Below are 18935 nucleotides of genomic sequence, written 5' to 3'. Positions count from 1 at the left end.
GTAAGTTGTGAGTGTTTGTAAAAAAAGTGACACCTTTACTGTTTTAAAATTAACCAACCATAGAAAATGAATGGGAAACACTATAAAACAGAGCATCGTATTTGCACACAGAGAACGAGTCTTTTGTTTTATACACTAATTAAATTTTCACGGTCCATTGCTGTTCATTTCTTTTTATAAATGTTGATCTTCTTGACATTATTATTAATTCACTTTAAGTTATGAAATTTTAGTGTGTGTGAAATTAAAGCTTGGTAACAAAATGGGGAGATTTTCTCCCCTTTTCTCCCCACTTTGGAATGCCCAATTCCCAATGCGCTCTAAGTCGTCGTGGTGGTGTAGTGACTCCGCGCATCTTATCACGTGGCTTGTTGAGCGCGTTACCACGGAGACATAGCGCGTGTGGAGGCTTCACGCTATTCCCCGCGGCATCCACGCACAACTGACCACACGCCCCACTGAGAGCGAGAACCACATTATAGCGACCACGAGGAGGTTACCCCATGTGACTCTACCCTCCCTAGCAACCGGGCCAATTTGGTTGCTTAGGAGACCTGGCTGGAGTCACTCAGCATGCCCTGGATTCGAACTCAAGACTCCAGGTGTGATAGTCAGCATCAATACTCGCTGAGATACCCAGGCCCCACAAAATGATTATTTTATGTCTTCTCTTTGTAACACCAGGTCAGGTTTGACCGTAAGCATAATGTGACATAACCACGTAACCAGACGTTTATCCGGCTTAAAAAGTAGTCCCATCTCAATAGGATGATTTAGACACTTTACAACTCAAATAACACACATTTTTGGACAAAAATATGAATATAAGTACTTTTACAAAAATATGAGCATCACATTTTTGCTTTTTAACCCTCAGGATTGCTTGCCCCATAGACTTCCATTGTAAGTGCATCACTGTACACACGACTTACATTTGTTTTTACAAACTGATGGATGGATCGAAATGATTGTCTGTGGTTATCGACGTGATGCCACAGGTAATGTCAGCTTAAGTTGTAATGAACACAGAACAGTCCTTAGGCTTTTGATGTGTATGTGAGAGTGATGTCGCCTTAAGGAAATAATATTGATAAAGTCACTAAGTTATGACTTGATTCATATCTAATATTAGACACAGGGTTTGTAGTTATGGTTGGTGTACATTTAAGAACATGAGAAGTAAATGAGAACATGCTCTTCTTGTCTAGTCTAAATTGTCTCTGCAAGTGTGAATGTTATCACGGCACTTTAATCCCTGGTTTCAGTGTCAGCATGTTTAATTAAAGACACACATGGCAGAAAATCGATCAACACGGCTGTGTTTGCCACGACAACGTGACCTCGCAACAAAACAGCCTCCCTTGACAACACACATGCTCTGACCCCGACACCCCTTAAACGCCCGAATAACTCACACGAACACGCTCTCTGACCCCGATGCAGATCATGAGCAGTTATTAAAGGAATAGTTCAGCCAAAAATGGAAATTCTGTCATCATTTACTCACCCTCATGTCTTTGACTTTTTAAAAAAATGTCACAAAGAAAAAAATCTGGTCTTTTCCATTTAAACAAAAGTGGACGATGATTTATAGGATCAAACTCTAAAAGGGGAATTCTCACAAAATACTGATTTAATTCTCAATTTTATTATTTATTTATTTTTTAAAGGTGCAGTATGTAAGATACAGAAACCCTTGTTATTAGTGACACCTGTGGCCGTTAAGTGAACTGCAGCCTGTTGCTCGTGTTCGCGCACACACTCCATAGGGACTCGAGTGAGCATCGACCAAAACAATGACGTAACGTACAAAGAGACTGAACGTGATCCACCGGCATCATGCTGACAGATGAGGTAGCATAATTAAAATTACACAGTTATGATTGTTTTACTACAAACTTTGAGACTGCTGGAACAGGGCTAAAACAAAGTGTATATATATAGATCTGACTATGCGAGACTGTAGTTTGAAGTAATCACTTTTCTTTGCATGATACATTGACTGCATTTATACGATAGCCTATGTCGGCGTTAGCTAGATAGCCAGCTTTATGAATAGCTGTTAGCTACATTTGGTGGATGATGACAGTAGCTGTTTATAAAATAGACTGTACATTATAAATATGCTGACACAATTCAGTATTGATGTGATCACAACTGTCATTTTGATATATCGATGTGCTATTGTTTTATAATAATAGATTGTATATATTTTCTGTATAACCAAGTTACGTTACACTAATGAACGGAGCTTTTTGCATTATCTTGAACATTGTCTAGCATTCATTTCATGTGTTATTGTAGTTTACCTTGCTGAATAATTACAGATTAACATTGATTATGTCAGTTACTGTACAGGCAAGATCAAGTTAGCTGTAATGACACAGATCAATCCTTATGGCACTATATTTCACATGCTTTGCAGTTATGTAAGTTTACCTTTCCAATAAGAAAAACACCAATTCAGGGTCGGTTTTGATCCCCAAAACCGAACGAAGGTCCCTCCAGGAATCAAATACCCTGCCGATGTTCACTCTAGTTTTCGCTCGACCACGATCACGTTCACGCTTAGCCAGACGGGATTCAGTAGATAAATGTTTGTTTGGTTTACTCTGAGTTTGTGTAGGAGTCGGTGTTGTGCTGGGAGCCGGACGTTTGCTGGATTCCATCTCTAAGATAGCGTTATCTAGTGTTGCAGTTTGTTGTCGCTGTTGAATAGCAGAAGAGAAGCACTGAGGCTCTCGGGAGAGCGCATAAATGTCACATCCTTTGGATTTTCCCGGCAAAAGCGACCCGCTCCCTTCGCATGAAAATCAGTCTACAGGCTTTAATAAGCAACATAGGAAGTCCAGGAAGGACTCATTTTTTAAGTTTCATTACAAGCCGTTCACACGTTGGCAACCAAAGGGTGAATATTACATGAAAATTGTTACATACTGCACCTTTAAGTTAACGGTTTTGTTTCTTTTATGTTTTAAATGATCATAAACAGTACACTCAAAAAAATATTTTAGCGTATTTTTAAGATTTACATATTTCAGTTTCATAACAAAATTCCATCCATTTAAAAAAAAAAAAAAAAAAAATGTTTACACAAATTTTTAACAAAATAAAATTAATAAAACTAAAAATATTTTGTTTTTATTTTATTTTATTTTGTTGAAGTTTACTCAAATTTGATGGAATTTTGTTATGAAATTGAAATGCGTAAATCTTAAGATTTTTTATTTATTTATTTATATTTTGGTGTATAATCAAGAAATATTATAACATTTTTCTGGAGGATGTCTCATTACCGCAACACAGAAAGTAAACAGCAAAACCCTGGATGAAAATCTGAGATGCTGAGTATTTTGAAAAATAATTTAAACGTTTATTTAAGCATTGCACATCAACATTGAGAATAGGCTGTAAAAAAATAAAAAAAATAAATAAAATCATTACTCATTAAATTTGTCTATAAATAAACACTTTATCTCATTACCAGAACACACCAACCAAATTCATACCTTGTTTATATATATACAGTATATATTTCAGTTTTTAAAATTATAAATAAATTGTAAATAGTTTTTATTAACTGTATCTAATGGTTGATCTAAGGATAAATCATCAGATTTGGCATATAATGTGTGAAAATGACATGAAAGCACCATTGAAGTATAATAAAAGTTGCACATACAAATTGTGCACAACATTCATTTTTGGGTGAACTATATTCTTTTAAGATTTACGATGCATCAAACCTTTTAGAACAAGGGTACTGACCTCAGATCAGTTTTTATCTTTCATTGGCTGATGAATGCGGTCACACTGACGGCAATAGCTGATCTGGAGTCTGTATTATTCATTGATTCCATCAGAACTGCACAGCAGTGCCCAGACAAGACAAGATCCATTTCATACTCTCTCTCTCTAATGGACTCTTGAAGCGTCTCCATCTATTAGTAAATGACAGACATCATTTCACACTGTCAGGAATCTGGCGTGATGACTGGACCTCTGCAGTTTTCACTGTTTAAGAGATCGTACACTGCTTATTAGATGCTTGTTTATGTTTGATACATGACAGAAGAACTGTAGTTTCAGTCTAAGACGACCACAGACCGTTCATGGAGCATCTATCTCTGATCTGATTGGCTGTGGAGTTTCAGACTTGCCGTTAGAGGTTTGTTGAAATGAGCATGAGTAATTGTGATGCTTGATTTATTAAACATGAGTCTGGTCTTCTTGATGTCTCAGGACGGTGTTGGTCTCTCTGACGTCTGTGGTTGTTCTGGTCATCAGTACTGACTGGATCAGGTGGGATAATCTAAACCGCGGGTTTCTTCCCAGTGACGAGGTTTCCAGAGCGTTCCTCGCATCCTTCATCCTGGTCTTTGACCTCCTCATCGTCATGCAGGTACAAACACAAGCACATCAACACTTCTACTCTGCATAAAGCTGTGTAGTGGCTTTGTTAGTATATAGATGAACTCAAAACTATCTTTTGTACTCTTACAAGTTTACAAAATCCTTCTTATTCCAATTGCTTATAACAGAAAGATTAATAAATTAATTAAGATTAATAAATGCTGTAAAAGTGTTGTTCCTTGTTAGTTCATGTTAATTAATGTTGCTATCTAATGTTAACAATTATAAAGTGTTACTGATCACAGCACTGACACATATATACATTTAAAATGTACAATCGTCCACTTTGGGGAAAACAGTCCAACAATATTGATGACTGATCTTGCCCTACACATATTTTTGTCCAATCAAGTTCTCTTTAGAATGAGAATGTCCCACACACTAATACAATGGGGTAAAAATAAACTTAATTCAAGATATTTTCTGAAAACAAGTGTTTTGATTCTTAGATAAATGTATTTTTCGTTTTAAGGGAAGAAAATTATTTTTTGCAGAGTTTCTTTCACCTTGACATTTACCCTCTATCCCTGTTTCCATCTTGTCCACAACAGGATGTTTTATTGAATCAGTTTGTGTGTGTGTGTACCGTCTCTCGAATTATTCTTGTTTAATGTCATCCTCATCGCTGCAGGCAGCAAATCACAGTGGAGTGTGTCTTTGCTTTATGAATATGCTAATATCGACTCAACAGTGTCTAACGCTGTACGCCAGTAATAACCTCAATAAACACTCTCACACACACACACACACACACACACACACACACACACACACACACACACACACACACAAACAGAGCGCAGTGGATCATCCTCATATTAATTCTTTTTTAATCTTCCAAACCATTTGATGGTCATTTCAATGGAGGTTTTATCAACAGTTACATCTCATTCATTCATTCATTCTTTGGTTTGTCTTAATGTATTTAAGACTAAATTAATTTTAAATATTTTCCACAGTCAGTTGAACTTGACTTTTCCGCTGTTTTTTGTAACTAAAATGTTTTGATTATTATTTTTTTTTAATTATTTTTTTTATTGCATGTATTAATATATATATTTTTTATTTAGCAAAATTTTTATACAGTGTGCACAGTTGTGGCCAAAAATATTGGCACCCTTGGTAAATATGAGCAATGAAGGCTGTGAAAAATGTCTTTATTGTTTATCCATTGATCTTAAATTCAAAATATTCACAAAAATTTATATTTCAGTGAAATAAATTAATTGAAAGGGGGGAAAGCTCATAATTAAATACAATTTTTTTTTCTCCAAAAGCCGTTTGCCACAATTATTGGCAGCCTAGAAATTGTTATGAGTAACACATATCTGAAGTATATTCCCATTCATATTTAAAAACAATTTAGTACACCTGGGTGATGAGGAACATGAAATTGTTCAGCCATGACTTTGTTTCAGAGGGGTATAAATATGAGGTAACACACAGGCCAAATTCTCTTAATAATCCATCACAATGGGTAAGACTAAAGAATACAGTTCTGATGTGCGGCAGAAGGTTGTTGAGCTTCACAAAATGGGAAGTGGCTATAAGAAAATAGCCAAAGCATTGAAAATGCCCATTTCCACCATAAGGGCAATAATTAACAAGTTCCAATCAACTGGAGATCTTAAGAATCGGCCTGGAAGAGGACGTGTGTCTATATTGTCTCCACGCACAGTGAGGAGGATGGTTCAAGTGCCCAAAAATTCTCCAAGGATCACAGCTGAAATTAGTTGGGTCTTGGGGTCAGAAAGTCTCCAAAACTACAATCAGACGTCACCTACATCACAACAAGTTGTTTGGGAGGATTTCAAGAAAAAAGCTCTCTGCTCTCATCCAACAACAAACTCGAGCGTCTTCAGATTGCCAGACATTACTGGAACGTCAAATGGGACTGGGTTCTGTGGTCAGATGAAACAAAGATAGAGCTTTTTGGCAGCAAACACCAGAGATGAGTTTGGTGCACACAGAGAGGTAGCTATATGTATCTATATAAGTACCTCATGCTCACGGTTAAATATGGTGGTGGATCTTTAATGTTGTGGGGCTGTTTTTATGCCAAAGGTCCTGGATATCTTGTTCGGATACATGGCATCATGGACTCTATCATATACCAACAGATCCTAAATCAAAACCTGGCTGCCTCAGCCAGAAAGCTTACAATGGGCCCTGGTTGGATCTTCCAGCAGGACAATGATACAAAACACACAACAAAATCAACACAAAAATGGTTCACAGACCACAAAATCAATCAACCCAGTCCCCTGACCTGAACCCTTATAGAAAATTTGTGTGGTGAACTGAAGAGGAGAGTCCATCAGCATGGACCTCTGAATTTGAAGGATCTGGAGAGATTCTGTATGGAGGAAAGTCTCAGATCTCTTGCCAGGTGTTCTCCAACCTCATTAAGCATTATAAGAGAAGACTCAGAGCTGTTATCTTGGCAAAGGGAGGTTGCACACAGTATTGAATAAAAGGGTGCCAATAATTGTGCCACACATGTATTTGACCAGAATATTAGTTTTTTTGATAAAACTTGTGTTGTGTTTGCAATTGTTTAAATTCATTAGAGGATATATTTTTGTGATCATTTTAAATGAAAGATCAAAATGATTAACAATAAAGACATTTTTTACAGCCTTCTTTGCTCATATTTACCAAGGGTGCCAATATATTTGGCCACAACTGTATTTTATGCGGAGAAGTTTTCTCTGTTTTATGTATACTTCAATTGATTTATTTTATTTGACACATTTCCCACGGAAATGTCAACCTTTTTATATTTATATGCATTTTATTTAGACTGTATTTAACAGATTTATATAGATTTACAGAAGTTTAAACCTTTTAAAACTGTCATGTCTTAATTTTTGTATTTTTGCATTTATTTGTTAGAATTTTTTTTAATTGTTTGTATGAATTAATTCATGAATTAATTATTTTTATTTGATATATTTGTATGTATTTTATGCAGATAAAGTCACTCTTGTTTTTTGTATATAATATACTGTATATATGTACAAAAATATATAATAGATAGATCGTTTTATAGTTTGATTTGACTGATATATTTTCCACAGATGTGTTTACCTTGATTTTATTCAACTGTCACATCTCATTGTTTTTATATTTCATGATTCAGCATCAACCACCCAATCAGAGGTTTTGTTTAAATCACAGATGTCTGTCTGTTTTTGATTACAGTGTCTCAATCACTTACCGGAGTGAATGTGTTGATATTATTTGACTGATTGCAGTAATTCCCTCAGTGTATGTCTTTATCTGTGTATAATCTGTCTCACTGCATCAGCTCGTCATCTCCATACACTAAAATATTTCACATCACCTTTGTCCATGTTCACTATGTGTGATGGTTAATCTCTGCTCTGATATTTTATTCAGTGGCTTATTAAATCACAAGACCCTGAACACCTGCGAGTCAGCGCCATTTACAAGCTCTTATTTGAAATCCTTCCATTTATTTTCATCCACGTAATTTAGCTTTATTTTTTATTTTAAATGAGCTGAAACTATATGAGCTGCTAAAAGAGAGAAATTGAAAATGATGTACCTTATCATTAGCTCTTCAAGTCACATAGAAATCAAAGACTCAGTTTCATAAAACACAAAGCTTAATTGGTTTATTCTTAATTCGGTTTATTTTCGCATTTCTCTTCGAGCAGAGGGCTGCGGTGTCTCACATGCTGCTAATATATTATCAAAGTTTTATTGATTTTTGTCTGACTGTTTTCGGAACAGTCTCGGGAGTCTGGAGGGAGCAGACGTTGGTTCATTTGATGCTCAGTGACACCAGGATCTCTTGGCATGTTCCTGAGCTCAGACTTCAGAAGCCTCGCAATTCATTTTTGATCTCTTATAAATGTCAAACAGAAAAGTATAAGAGACCATCACCAAGAGAGATGCTCGAAATCTTTTGAACACAAACACAAACAAATACACACAAACACAAGCAAACATATCAAAAAGGCTTCCTGTTTATTTATAACTAGACAAAGTTCATTTTCTGAAGAAATTTTGAGTGGAGTTTGCCCAAAAAAACCTCACTTGCACAATGTAAGGGTATTGTTGATGGTTGCCAGAACGTTGCTAAGCAGTTTCTTGAGTGTTTTATGTGGTTGCTAAGGCAAGGATTGTTGTTGCTATGGTGTTGCTAGTATTCCTGTAGCTAAACTGGTAAAATATTGCATTAGCAATGGCAAGATCATATGTTTGATGGCCAAAAAGATGCACAACATATTGATCAAATGTAAACTTTGAATACACCTTAAGTGAGAATGTGTTTTTGCATTCGTCTGCACACTTTTCCCATTGTTTTGCAATGTAAACATGCGCTAGACAGATGTCTTCGACGCGCCTAGCTGTTTTTTAAGATGCTGTGTCAGGAGAATGTCAACGTTTAAAAGTGCTTTTTAGGGCACCTGCATTCGTTATATCCATTGAGCTGCGTCCAGATAAGTACTAAAGGTCAACCGATAGTATATTTTCCCGATACCGATAACTAAGCTAGTGGAAAAGGCTGATAACTGATTAATTTTTAATCAGTTATCATTTAATTGGTGAATGTTTTTAAAACCGATTTATTGAATGTTAAGAAGAATTCTCAGTCTTTCTTTTCTTTGACAGGCACAAACATAGAGGCAACAAGATTCCAAAAAGAATAAAATCTCAGATACGGTTTATTGTGCAACCAAAATCCCAATAATAACTAGAGAAAAATAAGATTTGGTGCAAAACACGTGACTTTTAACTATGAACAAGCCCAAAATTCACCGGGGACTCTTGATTTGAAATGTCTATGCTCCCAGCTAACACTAACGTATAAAGGAAACAAAATATACACTTATTCAATCATCAACATTGTATTAAAATATAAACACTATAAACTAATAAATACTGTATGAGCAGTAATTCATCAATAGTGGGTCATCAGCGATTGCACAACACAGTTAAGTAGTTCTGAAAAGCAACTATCGGTGCCGATATATCGGTTTTGCCAATATTTTGGACAACCTCTTGCATGAACGCATTCAGATTGAACGCCACTTTGTATAAAAGCGTCTGCCAAATGCAGAAATATAAATGTATATGTGGGTGGTTGCTAGGGTGTTCGGAGTCATTTCTAAATGGTTGCTTACTAGCCGAAGTCTTGCTACGCAAGCACTATTTCGTGTCTTGTTGCATGTTAAAATATGCAACCCAAGTTGGCGCAATCAGTGTAATGGCAGGCATTCTCATCAGCGACTAAAAATTTAATGGTTTTCATTTTGGTTCGTTCCGGTTCAGAAGTTCTGCAGCCTCCCTTCTGATTGGTAACCGGTTAGAACAAAATAAAAGAATGGTTAATAACGGTTTTTTTTTAAACGACAGTACTCTGCGCTAAGGTGTAGGTGAAATACCAAATGCAGCATTGCCAGATCTCTCAAGAGAAACAAGAAACCTGGTCTGGGGGGCCTGGGTAGCTCAGCAAGTAAAGACGCTGGCTAACACACCTGGAGTCGCAAGTTCAAATCCAGGGCATGCTGAGTGACTCCGGTCAGGCTTCCTAAGCAACCAGTTGGGCTGGTCTCTAGGGTGGGTAGAGTCATGTTGTGTTAGCCTCCTCGTGGTCACGTGGGGCGCGTGGTGAGTTGTGCGTGGATGCCGCAGAGAATAGCGTGAAGCCTCCACACGCGCTACGTCTCCACGGTAACGCGCTCAACAAGCCACGTGACAAGATGCGCAGATTGATGGTCTCAGATGGGGAGGCAACTGAGATTCGTCCTCCGCCACCCGGATTGAGGCGAGTCACTACGCCACCACGAGGACTTAGAGCACATTGGGAATTGGGCATTCCAAATTTCCTGGTCTGGAAAAACAAGCCCAAAATAAGCCACTTGCCTCATCAAAATAAGCAAAAATAACCAATTAATATTTTTTCCTGTGTGGTAGATTTATCAGCATAGTAAGCATACAGTTAATTAACAGTTAAGAATAATTTTATTTACAGATCTGCTTCTGAGTCAAAACCCGACAGCATCAAATCTGTATTAATGCATCTAACAATAATTCAGTGAAGACTCAGAAACAACTGAGAAATGAACTTTTTACCTCTAATTATGTTTTCCTTGTTTCTGGATTAGCCGTGCATGTATATGTAGTAATTATATATAGTAGTTAAAAAGGTCTTTATTCATAGAATGCAACATTCACAACGGGCGAATCAAATGTCTGATGCAGCAGTTTCCTTCAGGGTCAAAGCACATGTTTAATTTTTTTTGGGCAACATGAAGTGGTGTAGTTCCAAAAATTTACTGTGATAAACCCTTTATTGGAACGAAATTAATCGGTTAATTTAAACGTAACGTTTTCACTCCGGAACAATTGAAAATCACTTTGTTCCCGTTTTCGGTTACGTTCTGCAAAAAATTGTGTCCACTTTCATTTATCATTTTTCATTCCTTGAAACATTTTTAGTCCCCGATTAGCATAATTGTTCCTAGTTACTTAAAGTTAGTTAAATTGGTGCCATTTTTATAGTTAGCTGATTACTAGCACAGACATTTGAAGGGAACTCTATCGCCCCCTTGAGTGCACGTTAAGAACGAGTGACAGAAATGCGCGCTTGCAGTGCATTGGCCAGGCATTCATGTCTGTGTACTTGGCCTAATACATCCCTCAAACTTATGCACGCCTCTGTTCACATATCATTGAAATCTCTACTGGAGTTTACTAAATATCTGCAGGGTTTTCCAATGGTGTTTATTTTTTTAATTATTTCCTTACGTTTGCACTTCAGATACATATTATCTGTACATTTAAAGTGTCTTTGAAGTGGTTACATAGTTCTTTGATGTCGTTTTATGTTTCACTGTAAGACCTAAATGGTTTATGCATCGATTTTAGTTATGTAATGTTGCTATTGATGCTGTAGTGTAGTGATTTTCAACTGGTTTTGCTTCAGGACCCAGACTTTACTTTGGACATTACATTCGACATGGTAACCAAACCTGCATCCTGTATTTAATTTAGTCTGGGTCTTATTTTCTTTTTCCTTTTGTAGTTTAGTAACCAAGTAACCAGTTCAATATCTAAGGACTGACTTCAAAGATGTTATTTGGATCCTTCTCGTTTCAGGATTGGGAGTTTCCACACTTCATGGGCGATCTGGACATGAATCTTCCGGGTCTTTCCACCACGCAACTGAAGATCAAACTGCCTGTGTGCAAACGCATCTTTAAAGACGAGTATCACATTCACATCACAGGTAAATCCGCACACTGCACACTTATGTAGGGCACGACAAGAAATACACTACAAACGCAATTATGCTGATGAGTCAAGTGGTAGTGCTCTAAGCTGTCGTGTGGGACACGGCGGATGAATTAATTCCTTTCCCTATGGGACGTGCTGTCAGTATATTCACTCGTTAGATACATCTCTTTATAATTATGTGTGTGAAGGCAGCGTTTGTAATGCATACTAATTAGTATTTGCTCTGTGAAAACTAGCGTTTATAAAATGGAGTCACTGTATGTGACAGACTGGAGTTAAAGACGCTTAGCTAACAGCTTTGGTCTTTTGTTTTCCATTTCATTGCGTTTCGCTCACTGTACTGTGCATACTTGATAGCCGTTGTGGGAATAGATGATCGTTCCCTAAAGGGGCGGGAAACGGCCTTCCTGCTCAATGGTTCGCGAAAGTCTTTAACCTTATTGTTTTGTGCAGCAATTCAGCATGATGAAAATAATGTCATATGAATGAACAAAGAACACCATTAGAGAGTGGATCATTATTCTGTGAGAGGGTGTTTCTTCAACTACCGGCTCTATAATGTTCCAGTAGTTGATTTTTATTAAAACTATATGTTTTCAACTTATAAGCAGTCACATTAAAACTGCTTTTGAAATGCCTGCTACGTATAGATTGTCTTGGTTTACCCTTTAATGAAACTTTCAGTCTTAAAACATGAAAATACATCAAACAAATATAAATGAATATAGATATTCTAGGGGACAACAGTGTCAGTGAAGAGCATGCTTGGGATGATGTACATGAGACGTGTGGAGTGTGAAGAAAATGATCAACTTTTGAATATTTTTAATGAGGCGTCATTTTCAGTCGAGCTGTTATTTTGTGTAGTTATGCCAAAAAGGGAAGAAATTGTGTGTACTGATATTCAGGAGGGTTAGTTATGAAATAAGCCTAACCAATAGAAAATAGTCGTTCCAAGAATGTGTAACATATCTTTTCCACCAGAGAATGTGGTCGAACACAATAGATAATATTAGATGTGCTTGAAATGACATTTGTCGGTTCAGAAAAATGAGAACAATAATAGAGTTCTACTGTGATAGATGTATGTTCATGGTTGGACACGATTAGTAGAGAAATGAAACTAGTGAGAGTGTGAACAGTGTTTTAAGAGAGTTTATTTTCTAAGAGTTTACAGGGCCAAAAGCAGCCAGCTGTCTTGGAATATCTCATGAATTTGCCAACATACTAACTTCCTTCCTTCCTTTATTTCTTCCTTTCTTCCTTCCTCCATTCCTTCCTAACTTCCTTTCTTCCTTCCTACCTACCTTTCTTTCTTTCTTTCTTTCTCTTTCTTTCTTCCTTATTTATTTATTTCCTTTATTTCTTCCTACCTACCTAATAAATGTCCTTTCTTCTTTCTTTCCTTTTTACTTCCTTCATTCCTTCCTAACTTCCTTCCATCCTTCTTTCCTAACTTTCTTTCTTTCTTAATTTCTTTTCTTTCTTTCTTTCTTCCTTCCTTCCTTCCTTCCTTATTTATTTCCTTTCTTTCTTTCTTTCTTTCTTCCTACCTACCTAATAAATGTCCTTTCTTCATTCTTTCATTTTTCCTTCCTTCTTTCCTACTAAATGTCCTTTCTTCCTTATTTATTTCCTTTCTTCATTGCTTCCTATCTAATGAATGTCCTTCTTTCCTTCTGTCCTTCTTTCTTTCCTTCCTTCCTTATTTATTTCCTTTCTTTCTTCCTACCTACCTAATAAATGTCCTTTCTTCTTTCTTTCCTTTTTACTTCCTTCATTCCTTCCTTCCTTCCTTCATTCATTCCTTCCTTTCTTCCTTCCTTCATTCCATCCTGACTTCCTTCCTTTATTCCTTCCTAACTTCCTTCCTTCCTTCTTTCCTTCCTAACTTCCTTCCTTCATTCCTTCCTTCCTTCCTTCCTTCATTCCTTCCTTTCTTCCTTCCTTCATTCCTTCATAACTTCATTCCATCCTGACTTCCTTCCTTGCTTTATTCCTTCCTAACTTCCTTCCTTCCTTCTTTCCTTCCTAACTTCCTTCCTTCCTTCCTTCCTAACTTTATTCCTTCCTTCTTTCCTAACTTCCTTTCTTTCTTTTTCTTTCTTTCTTCCTTCCTTCCTTATTTATTTCCTTTCTTTCTTCCTACCTACCTAATAAATGTCCTTTCTTCTTTCATTCCTTCCTTCCTTCCTTCCTTCCTTCATTCATTTCTTCCTTTCTTCCTTCATTCCTTCATAACTTCCTTCATTCCATCCTGACTTCCTTCCTTCCTTCTTTCCTTCCTAACTTCCTTCCTTCCTAACTTTATTCCTTCCTTCTTTCCTAACTTTCTTTCTTTCTTTCTTTCTTTCTTTCTTTCTTTCTTTCTTTCTTCCTTCCTTCCTTCCTTATTTATTTCCTTTTTCTTTCTTCCTACCTACCTAATAAATGTCTTTTCTTCATTCTTTCCTTTTTCCTTCCTTCCTACTAAATGTCCTTTCTTCCTTATTTATTTCCTTTCTTCATTGCTTCCTACCTAATGAATGTCCTTCCTTCCTTCTTTCCTTCTATCCTTCTTTCTTTCCTTCCTTCCTTCCTTATTTATTTTCTTTCTTCCTACCTACCTAATAAATGTCCTTTCTTCTTTCTTTCCTTTTTCCTTCCTACTAAATTTCCTTTTTTCCCTTAATTCTTTCATTTTTCCTTCCTTTCTCCCTACCTAATGAATGTCCTTCCTTCCTTCTTTCCTTCCTTCCTTATTTATTTATGTCCTTTCTTCCTTCCTTCCTTCCTTCCTTCCTTCATTCCTTCCTTCCTTCCTTCCTTCCTTCCTTCATTCCTTCCTAACGTCCTTCCTTCCTTATTTATTTACTTTCTTTCTTCCTACCTACCTAATAAATGTCCTTTCTTCCTTTATTTCCTTTCTTCATTGCTTCCTACCTAATGAATATCCTTCCTTCTTTCCTTCTATCCTTCTTTCTTTCCTTCCTTCCTTCTTTATTTCCTTTCTTTCTTCCTACCTACCTAATAAATGTCCTTTCTTCTTTCTTTCCTTTTTCCTTCCTTCCTACTAAATTTCCTTTTTTCCCTTAATTCTTTCATTTTTCCTTCCTTTCTCCCTACCTAATGAATGTCCTTCCTTCCTTCCTTCCTTCCTTCATTCCTTCCTGACTTCATTCCTTCCTAACTTCCCTAAACTACCTAATAAATGTCCTTTCTTCTTTCTTTCCTTTTTCCTTCCTTCCTTCTTTCCTACTAAATTTCCTTTTTCCCCTTAATTCTTTCATTTTCCTTCCTCCCTACAAAATAAATGTCCTTCCTTCCTTTTTTCCTTCCTTTTTATGCCTCCCTTTTTTAATCTTTCTTCCTTGCTTCCATCACTCCTTCCATTCATTCTTTCTTCCTTCTTTCTTTTCTCCATTCCTTCCATCATCTTTCTTTCTTTCTTTTTTTCTTTCTGCCTTCCTTACTTCCATCCCTTCTTTTCTTTCTTCCTTTTTCTTTTCTTTCTTCCTTTTTCTTTTCTTTCTTAATTTCATCATTCTTCCTTTCTTCCTTTCATTATTCTTCCTTTCCTCCTTCCATTCTTTCTTTGTCTCAGGGAAATGGTTTAATTATGGCATCATCTTTTTGGTTCTCATCTTGGACCTGAACATGTGGAAGAACCAGATCTTCTATAAGCCGTATGAATATGGTCAGTACGTTGGTCCAGGAGAGAAGATCTACACCGTTGAGCATCCAGAGACGCTGCAAGACTTCAATCGAAGCACGCTGACCTGGGCTTGGCGCACCACCAATATCGACCCCCTCACCAACCAGACTTACGTCCAGCGAGACATGTTCCTACACAGCCGTTATGTGGGCTCCAGTCTGGACGTCAAATGCCTGGCATTCATCCCGAGTCTAGCAGCCTTCGTGCTCTGCGGATTCTTCATCTGGCTGTTTGGCCGGTTTCAAGACAGCGAGACGTTCCCTGAGAACCAAGACAAGAGTTACGAGCGCATCAAGCGAAAGTCGCCGTCTGATCTGGGAGTGACGCCAGAGGAGGTGCACATCACCATGAGTGAGGCGCTGAAGAGAAGCGGAACACCAATGTTGCTCTTAGTGGATGCACATCATTTTGGGTCATCGAACAACTCCATGTCACCGTGTTCAAACGAGACACAAGAGACACAACCCAGCGTAGCCATCAACAGTGTTGTCCCCGATGATACTGCTGATGTAAAAAAACTGACCCCATGACTTTAGCCGAAAGTCAAACTGAGTCCAAAAAGTACTATCTGAACATTTTCTGGAAATTGGTTGGTGTCAGTCCAACAATCTTTCAAACAGTGTTGTCGGAAAACTAGCTTTGAAACTACACAAGAGCTATCATGGAAACTACAGTGAAAATTCTGTTTGCATTTTCAATATTTTTATAAGAAACATTTTAAAGACTTCTTATGGCATGAACGTTTGAACTGAAATTGTTCAATGTTCCTCAAATCGTTCCTCTATAAGGCTCTATGGTGCTGAATGTTTAATTTATTTTGTGTGTCTTTTGTATGTAGATATTCTGGTGCCTACATGGATAAATACTGTAAGTACACACTGAGCGCATGGCATGATGGTTATGAACATGTTACTCTTAATTATAAGTAGGGCTGGGTATTGATACAGATTTCCATATTTGCTTCGAGTCTGATTCACAAACTCTCGATTCGCTTGCGATTTTGATTAGATTCTGATTAATTGTAACAGTTGTAATGTCCATTTTGCTTACATATAAATTAAACTCTCTCTTAGCTAATGCTGTAAATTATACAGGGGACCTTTTAACGTGGTACATTATGGTAATATTGGTACATTATGGTAATATTAACAATAAGCTCTCAAACAGTGCAGTTCAATTCCAATATACAGACATAATATTCAAAACATTCAAAACTGAAGGAAACTTTAAAGTAAAAGATTTATCTTGGGATTGTAAGAATCAATTAATCGTAAAAATAATAATAAAAAAATAAAAATAAAAAAATGTTTTTATATTTTTACCCAGCCCCGATTATAAGCAATAACGCTGTGCCTTTAATAGAAAACGACTAATGGGTCGTAGGTTTGAATTATCTTTCCAAGCAAAGGATGTCATATCAAGTAATTATCTGTTGAGATATTTATCAGTTCACAATATTTAAATGTTATATTATTATTTGGTCTCATAGCTACATTTAAAAGGGAAAAAAAACACCCTCAAATGCATCTATTAATATGTGTAAAACTGTAATTATGAATCAACTTTAAGAGCTGTTCACCAAACTGCTGTGCAATCGAGTATGTGTTCACATGCATGTGTTGGAAAAACTGATCTGATTCATTTTTAGCTTAAATAGTTCCTGTAGTTGATTTTATTGGTGCAAGATTCATTTTTAATATTACCTGTTTGTTTTCAATACTTTCAGTTCAAACCAAAACAATGATCTGAAACTGTTACAACTCAGAAAATGCTCACAAATTATTATTTTGTTGTTTGTAGTACTGTTGTCTTGAAGTTTTCATCACAATCTGTGTCGGTTTACCTGCATCTTGTGCTGTTGAGTGGATGACACCTCTTCAAATGTTCGGTTAGTGAATATCAGACATATTTGTGACAGATTTGTGTTATCAATAAATGCCTTTTTTTACATGCAGGTACAGTGTTATTGGTGGAGATAATTCTTCAAAATGCCTTTCAAATGGTGCCTATTGGCATTAGCCTCCACTAGTCATGATCCGCGATGACCTTGTTGCCAAGCAACCCTCGAGGTCCGGCCTGCATCCAGATGTCAGTGCGGTCATGTCGAAAGTGGCAATCCAACCCGTTTATTGGAGCATCTGGTGTAAATAGCCATTAGGTGCCATTATGGGTCAAAACACTTAGTTATTAAAGCTTTGGCTTCATATGTGGCCATCATTTTCCCTGCAAAAGCATTTCTGATTACAATGCATCCTATGTTTTCTGCTGAAAGTTTTGCCGACTGGCTTTTAAAGTGTTTCTGTAAACGTAATTCTCAAACCTTCTCTCGTTTCTTCATCTCTACAATAGTTGTGATGGTTGAGTTTCTTTTGTTCATATCTTTTTGTTTGCCTTCCAATTTCCAGTTTTTTTTATTGTGTGAATCTGGACCTCGCGGGACTTTGAGTTTTTTGTTGCGTCCTCAACAATAGCAGTCTGATGTGAGGTGTTTTGGTTTTGATCAATCTGTTTCTCACAATCCGACTGTAACACTGTCCCTCACCTTCAATATCTGTGATCAGGGAGAGGAATTAAATATTGATTTCTTTGCAGTCAGACAGAAATAAAATACTGTATTAATAAGAAGCAAAAAGTAACAGAAATATTAACCCAGAGGCGAAATGTTGTAAATAAGAGAAGCAGTTCTTATTTCTTGTAGAAGCTGTAGTTTATGGTTTATGATTTCATAATAACTGGAAACCATTGTGCGTATAGAGACAAAAAGACATCGTGATATTTTCTTCAGTATATGTGTGAAATTGCTTTTCTGGAACAAAGCTATCATGAAAGTTTGGCGGAAACTAGTCCGTTCACTCCGAGGGTTTGTGGGGCGAAAGGCAAAATTATGAAAACCGGTGTAAAAATTGTCATAATTTTAAAACATCCATAGAACCACTGCAAATGTGATGAGAAAGAGAAAGCACTAAAAATAAGCAATCTATAGCTTGGTAGATGATAAATAACATGTCCAAGAACTTGTATTTCCAAAAATGAAGATGTGCGTTTAAAATGCACATGAAAGTATATGGGGAAGTGTGTATTTTAGGTGCTTTGACAAGTCAGCATTTCCTCACTATTTAAATTTTTTCACCCTTTTAATCACCTTTTTTTTTTTTTTCTAGAAGTATCATCTTCTCAATTAAGGGGCCAAGCACAATCAACCATTATTAGGCATAACAATGTCAAATAATAAGTCATTAATGCAATCTGGTCATGATTTTTGGCAAAATGGTTGAAAAACCATGAATATTATCAATTGCAATGGGACATAAAAGCTTATTACTTTTGACCAACAGGTGGCGCTGTCACCAAATTGATATGGTGTGGTCAAGGTGCGGTCATGATGACACACATAAAGTTTCATGTCAATACTCCAAAGCGTTGCCGGGATAGAGCCTGAAAACCATTCTGGCACCGTGCTATTAAATTCATTGTTGCGTTAAATGAAAACGGTTTAGTCTATCAATGTGAAATCCATAACTTTTTGTTGGCATGGTCTGAAGGTGGTATGATTCGA

At 36.7% G+C, this 18935-nt stretch overlaps 1 protein-coding gene across 2 annotated transcripts in view; it reads left to right on the top strand.

Annotated features, from left to right (window-relative positions):
• The window catches only part of LOC127437114 (transmembrane protein 117), a 77000-nt gene that overhangs the window by 55695 nt on the left and 2370 nt on the right, over positions 1-18935 (top strand). The window contains exons 6-8 of one of the 2 annotated variants that reach the window (XR_007896523.1): positions 4243-4402; positions 11548-11677; positions 15269-17267. Coding sequence is in view for 1 of the 2 variants with exons in the window: in XM_051691813.1 (XP_051547773.1) it covers positions 4243-4402; positions 11548-11677; positions 15269-15909 (931 nt within the window). In the remaining variant the exon portion in view is untranslated. Of the gene's footprint in view, positions 1-4242; positions 4403-11547; positions 11678-15268; positions 17328-18935 lie in introns of those variants that run through there. The other variant, XM_051691813.1, reaches the window with a different exon arrangement.

The sequence above is a fragment of the Myxocyprinus asiaticus genome, chromosome 48, assembly GCF_019703515.2.
Source record: "Myxocyprinus asiaticus isolate MX2 ecotype Aquarium Trade chromosome 48, UBuf_Myxa_2, whole genome shotgun sequence".
Taxonomy (NCBI): domain Eukaryota; kingdom Metazoa; phylum Chordata; class Actinopteri; order Cypriniformes; family Catostomidae; genus Myxocyprinus; species Myxocyprinus asiaticus.
The sequence above is the reverse complement of the archived record's forward strand: the minus strand, read 5'-3'. Positions and strand labels throughout refer to the sequence as shown.